A 6000-nucleotide genomic window follows, 5' to 3' on the forward strand; every position below is an offset into this window, starting at 1 on the left:
TTATTAGTCATAGAACTGTACAACATGGGGACTTCGGGCATTTGACCCATTGTGTCTGTTCTATCAAAGAACACATTTACATTAATCTGGTTTCTTGTTATAATAATCAACTAACCTAGTAACTGGCACATCGTTTGAGTGTGCCTCAGCAGCAGCACAGCAAGTTCCTAATGGAAATGGATGCCCCTGAAGGAAACCCGTGGGATCTCAGAAAGAGTGTGTAAACTCCACAGACAACACTAGAGATCAGAAAGGAAGCTAATGCTTGTACCACGCCTCCAAGGTAATCAGTTTCTCTCTCTTCGATCCAGTACCACTCCCTACTACCATAACACCATTCTCCTCCCTTCCAACCCACCATTACAACCTTCCCTACAACTTGTCTACTTTGACTCTCCTTCATTTAAGAAAACCCAAGACAAAATATTAATTTGCATACAAGAAATATTTTGCTGCTAATCATTCCCCCACCGTGCTGCATATAAATAGCGCCCATCCCGCACACTGAGCATTGAACCAAGTTTGAATGAGTGAGACATGCCTATTTCGCTTGTTTGACTGAAAGTGATAAAATGGAGCGGGGCCTCATGCAGCTTTCACGTATCTGTACCAGTCTGGCCATGGGCACCAGGCAGACAGAAACTAGCTCAGTACAGACATTGCCGACCTCCGGAAGGCGCCGAACAGCAAGAACTAACGCTACATTGGTAGTCTAACCACGTCAACAACATTTTTCTGAGTTGCAGCCTTTAATAGCCCTTGCAACGATCAATGCACACCGAACCCAGGACTGACCCTGTACCTCAAGATGGAAAGGGGGCTAACTACTTTTCTTATACACACTATGTAATATTATTGCTATTAAACTCATATTTAACAATATATTCAACATGTCTCAATAGCATTTTCCAGATTAATCATGAAACATTAAAGCGTGGACACAAGAGGATTTCCAAATATCACCAGTTTTTGACGTTCTTGGATTAGGTTCCGGGCCAATGTAATGACGTAAGATCATCAGAACTCAGGCGTCACGGCAGCATTAGGGCGAGTCTGGGAGATGTTAATGAAGTAGACGCGATATATTAGGGTAAAAATGGGATGCAATGGTATGGGAAGCGGTGGAGTCCAATGACATAGTTCTGGTTACGAATAAGAAGGATGACAAGTTGGGGTACTGATGGTTAATGAGCCTACCAAATTGGGCAGAGATACGAATGCGATGTGAAACAGGGTCAAAGAAGCTTGGATAGGGGAGGTGAGCAGGATGAAAGGATTCCCTTATATTTGCCACAGTATCTTACCTCTAGTTTGTCAGTGAGCTCTCTCTGCATTATCTCGTACTGATTGGTAAGCTCTTGGTTCTTCTCCAGCAAGGCTTTGCCGAGCTTAGCCGCCAGGATGAGATCGTTATCCTTCTGCCGAAGCTGGGAGAGCAGGTCCTCGATGCCGGGGCTACCGGCTGCCACTTCCTCGCTGTAACCCTCCTGGCGGCTGGTCGCCAGCACAGGGAAGTGTTCGTCGAACAGCAGGTTGGCGCTGCCGCCGCCAAGCCCAGGAGGGGTTAGGAGTGGAGAAAGGGGCGGCAGTCTCGGCAGATTGCTAGCCTGATGGCGCTCGGCCTCCTCAACGCCAAACGAGTGGTGGGGCTCGTCACCCTGCTGAAACTCCTGCAGCCATAACGCCGCCATAGTTCCACTAGCGCTGGGCAGATTACAATCGGCTCCGATCCCGGCTCAGCTCACGGATTGCACCGAGTCCCATCGACCTGCCTCCCGTGCCCTGGCCGGGGATCGGGATGGTGTGACCCAGTCCCCTTGCTCGCAGCACTCGGTGTCTAGTAGTGTCCAGTTGCAAAAAGCAATCGTTCGAGATCTCTCGAGTGATTGCGGCGGTAGCCGGCCGCTGTCCCGGGACTAAGTCGTTGTTGTCCGCCTTGATAGTCGCTTTCTTTCTGCTGCCCCGCTTCGCAGGGGACGATGAGCCCATTCTTTACAAGGATGCAGCTGGACACATGATGCTGCGGATCGCAAGCAAAGCTGAAACTGATACCCAACGCGCGTCCACACCCCTCTGACGGAATCTGACACCTGTACATTGCACGGCGCTCATTGGTACAAAGCCAATGTCCCCATCCCTAGCAGACAGACAGGCGAGGAGACTGGGAGAGGTAAATAGAAGAGAACCGGATACCAAGGAAGAGATAGAGAAATAAGTAGAGCATCTGAAAGTATGTAGAAGGAATACTCGGGCTGACAAATGGATGGTATGGCATAGAGAGAAACTTTGAAATTAATGTAAAAAGTCACGCAAGACCAACTAGAGTTTGAGCTAAATACAGAAAATTCGCAAATAGAGCGATAAAAATGAAAAGGGAAACAGGAATGATTTTACTAAATGGAGGTTAGAATTTAAAGGAAGGAATTGGGTGCGCCAATGAGATAAAGGGAGACAAATATAGATGCAGTGACAGCGAATGACACACATAAGGATAGAATATAGATACATTCGGAATGGAATGGAGTGGGAAGCCATCCAGGGATGGAAATTAGAGAAATACTTACACGGAAGAGATAAAGAAAGGCAAGATGTAAAAATATGTAAAGACAAAAAATCAAATCAAATAAAGAAATAAGAACTGTATTGAATGTACACAGTGGGAGAAAGCACAACGTGAGTTATAAACAGAAACAATAAAAAAACTCCAGAAGTAATGAGAGTAACCTGCACAGAGAAAGTGAAAGAAGTACATGGAGCAGACAATGTGAGATGAATAAAAGGTGAAATATTGATACAAAAGAAGGAGAATAATACATCAGTGAAAAGGGAGATAGATTCAGAGAGTGAATGATAAAACATATACAGAAATAGCAAGAAATATTTATAAAGAAAAAAAGACAATGCTGTAATCATTCTGAATGATATAACATCTGAGAATGTAATAAAGAGTGGCGAGAAGTAGAACCAGCCATCATAAAGAAGTATAAAGGGAAAGAGAATAGTAACAGTTTACTGTCAGGTAAATCTACACTTTTACATGAGATGCATATCTTTAATATGCCTTTCAGATGATCCAAAGTGACTTACAACTGACTAACAACTAAGTAGACATTAACAGTGTTGTAATGTAGGAATGATTGAATGAAATTGTAAGCAAATAAAATGCAGAAGCAACGAAGGCACACAAATCTAAAACTTAATAACACCCATATGTTTGACATCCAAGGTATTACCTCTGAACTGTAATTGTTTTTGTAATATTGAAAACACAATAGCCAGTTTCAAGGTGTCAAAAACTAATAATGACCATATGGTTTGCTCTACTTATCATGAAAAGGGGATAATTATCACTTAGGCTATTGAAAACTGGACTGCTGTTTAGTGTATCATGGGATGTATAAAAGTGTCAAAGTAATAAAATATTCCCACATAATTATCAAACAAAATTACTCAGTGACTAAAAGAGATGTGAGGTGATCAACTGCCTATTTCAAAGAGGCTTTAAGGAGTGTCTTAATAGAGAAAAGAGAGGTAGAAAGGTTGTTGAAATTCCATATCAAAGCAAACTGAAGTTAATTTTGTGGATCATGAAACCAAAACTGAAAGAGTGCAAAGATTTCAAAACGCTGCAGAATCTTTTAAATGGAGATGTTAACGGATTGTGGAGTCAGCAGCATTATGAATGAAACTGTTTCAGCTAGGGTACAAGCAGAAAAGTTTTGAATGAGCTCAGATGTATGGCGAATGAAAAATGTAAGGCTAATATGATAATGTTAGAATAATGGCACAGACAATGGGTTTCAGTGAGAGCAGGCTAAGATGGGGATGCAACTGGATGATGCCAAACTGGTGGAAGTAGGCAGTCTTGACAACAAGATTTGAATGGGCTCAGGAGCTCAAATCCTGGTTAAATGTGATGCCAAGTTTGTTAGCACTTTGGCTCACCCTCAGTCACAGGGCAAGGAATGGAGTCAGTGTCTGAGGAAAAGAATTTGTGACGCATATCATGGCTCAGTTTTCCCAATATTTAAATCAAGGAAATTCTTGCTAATCAGATAATTACTGAACAAGCAACAATCCAAGTCTCTGCAAGAATTTAAAATCTGACATAAGTCTGAGCAAAGCTCAAATCTCTCCATATATTATATGTAACACATGCAAAATGCTGGAGGAACTCAGCAGGCCAGGCAGCGTCTATGGAAAAAAGAACAGTCAACGTTTCAGGCCAAGACCCTTTGGCAGGATTGGAGAAAATAAGATGAGGAGTAGACCTAAAAGGTGACGGGGGTGGGGGGGGGGGAGAGAAACACAAGGTGTTGGGTGAAACCAGGAGGGGGAGGGATGAAGTAAAGAGCAGGGAATTTGATAGGTGAAAAAGGTGGAGAAGGGGGAATCTAATAGGAGAGGACAGAAGGCCATGGAAGAAAGAAGAGGGGGGAGTAGCACCAGAAGGAGGCCATGGGAAGGCAAGGAGATAAGGTGAGAGAGGGAAAAGAGGATGGGGAATGGTGAAGAAGAAGGGGGACACTACAGGAAGTTCAAGAATTCAATGTTCTACAGCCAAATATTATATGATTTGGGAGACTTGTTTAAGAGTGGCAGAATACAAGATAATAATGAAGCATCATTATTTTTATGCAACACTAACACTGATTGTGTTTGTTTTGTCTCATTTAGGCAAAGTTCACATTTTTATAGATCATTGGCAGACTAAAACATTTTTTTTCTTTTAGTGAATTCTCATTAAGTAGAACACACTGCTTACAAGGTTAGGAAAAGGAAATTCATAATAACTTTCAAAACAGAATTAGATAAATATTTGCAAGGGAAATATTTACAAGGATACAGAGGAAAAGGACATTAATTGGATGCTTTTTCAGAGGTAGAATGTGCCTAATGGATAGAATAGCTACATCTTGTTTCGTAACATTTCTTAATTTTAAATATGCTTTTTTCTCTCATTTCACCAAGATTTGTTAAGAAATTTCGTATTTTTGATTGTCCAGGTTCGTCTCTCTTTAAAAATACATTTCCCTCTAATTAAAGGGAAATTGAAGTTAAAGATGTCAATTTTATATCTTAACTTTGGAACACCTAATCATATATGTCCCATTTCTGGAATCACAAGCAGCCAAATCATTTGAGTCATTTCTGCTTTAATATTCCTAAATAGCACTGATAGTGGTTGAGGGAGCCAAGTTTGCACTCTTGGCAATAGTACCATAAAATTTGATTTGATTGGTACCAAACTTAGATTTGGACAGGAGCCCATTGCTGGACGTACTGATAGTTGGAACCTGTGAACGCTAACTCATTTGTTTTACTTCTGTTTTTGCGCTACTATTTTAAATTTAACAACTTAATATACGTATATTTACTTACTGCAATTCATTTACTTATTTTTTCTATATTTATTATTGTACTGCTACTGCTAAGTTAACAAATTTCACGACATATGCCGGTGATAATGAAACTGGTTCTGATTCCGAGTGCAAATTTCGTCGAAACATAGACAAAACCTACAGCACAATACAGGCCCTTCATCCCACAATGCTGTGCCAAACATGTACCTAGAAATTACCTAGGATTGCCCTCTATTTTCCTAAGTTTCAGCAATATTTGGCTGATCAGGTGCTTTGGAGATTCCAATTCGTTGAGATAATTTATTTTAATAAAATATTGTATTTGAAAAGAATTGACAATGGAATCAATAATCTTTTCAGATATACTGTATAATCCTGCACATTTAAATCACAGAAATGGTTATAGCATGAGAGGTGGCCATTCAGCCTGTTGAATTTTTACATCTCTCTAAGAGCAATTCAGCTAGTCCCCTCCCTTGGCCTCTCCCACATTCCTTTCAGATACTTGCCTAGATCACTCCTGAATGCAGCAATTGAATCTGACTTCACCACTTCCCCCTGTGGTACATTCCAGACACTAACCACTCACTGTGTAACATATTTTCCCTCGTTTCACGTTTGGTTCTTTCATTCTACT

At 41.1% G+C, this 6000-nt stretch overlaps 1 protein-coding gene across 1 annotated transcript in view; it reads right to left on the reverse strand.

Moving 5' to 3' along the window:
• Positions 1–2172, reverse strand: part of LOC140190840 (BICD family-like cargo adapter 1) — an 87143-nt gene extending 84971 nt beyond the window's left edge. Inside the window, exon 1 of the mRNA XM_072247723.1 lies at positions 1305–2172. Within this exon, the coding sequence (XP_072103824.1) occupies positions 1305–1691 (387 nt within the window). The 5' untranslated portion in view covers positions 1692–2172. The remainder of the gene's footprint in view (positions 1–1304) is intronic.
• Positions 2173–6000: the final 3828 nt, after the last annotated feature.

This window comes from Mobula birostris, chromosome 31 (assembly GCF_030028105.1).
Source record: "Mobula birostris isolate sMobBir1 chromosome 31, sMobBir1.hap1, whole genome shotgun sequence".
NCBI lineage: Eukaryota > Metazoa > Chordata > Chondrichthyes > Myliobatiformes > Myliobatidae > Mobula > Mobula birostris.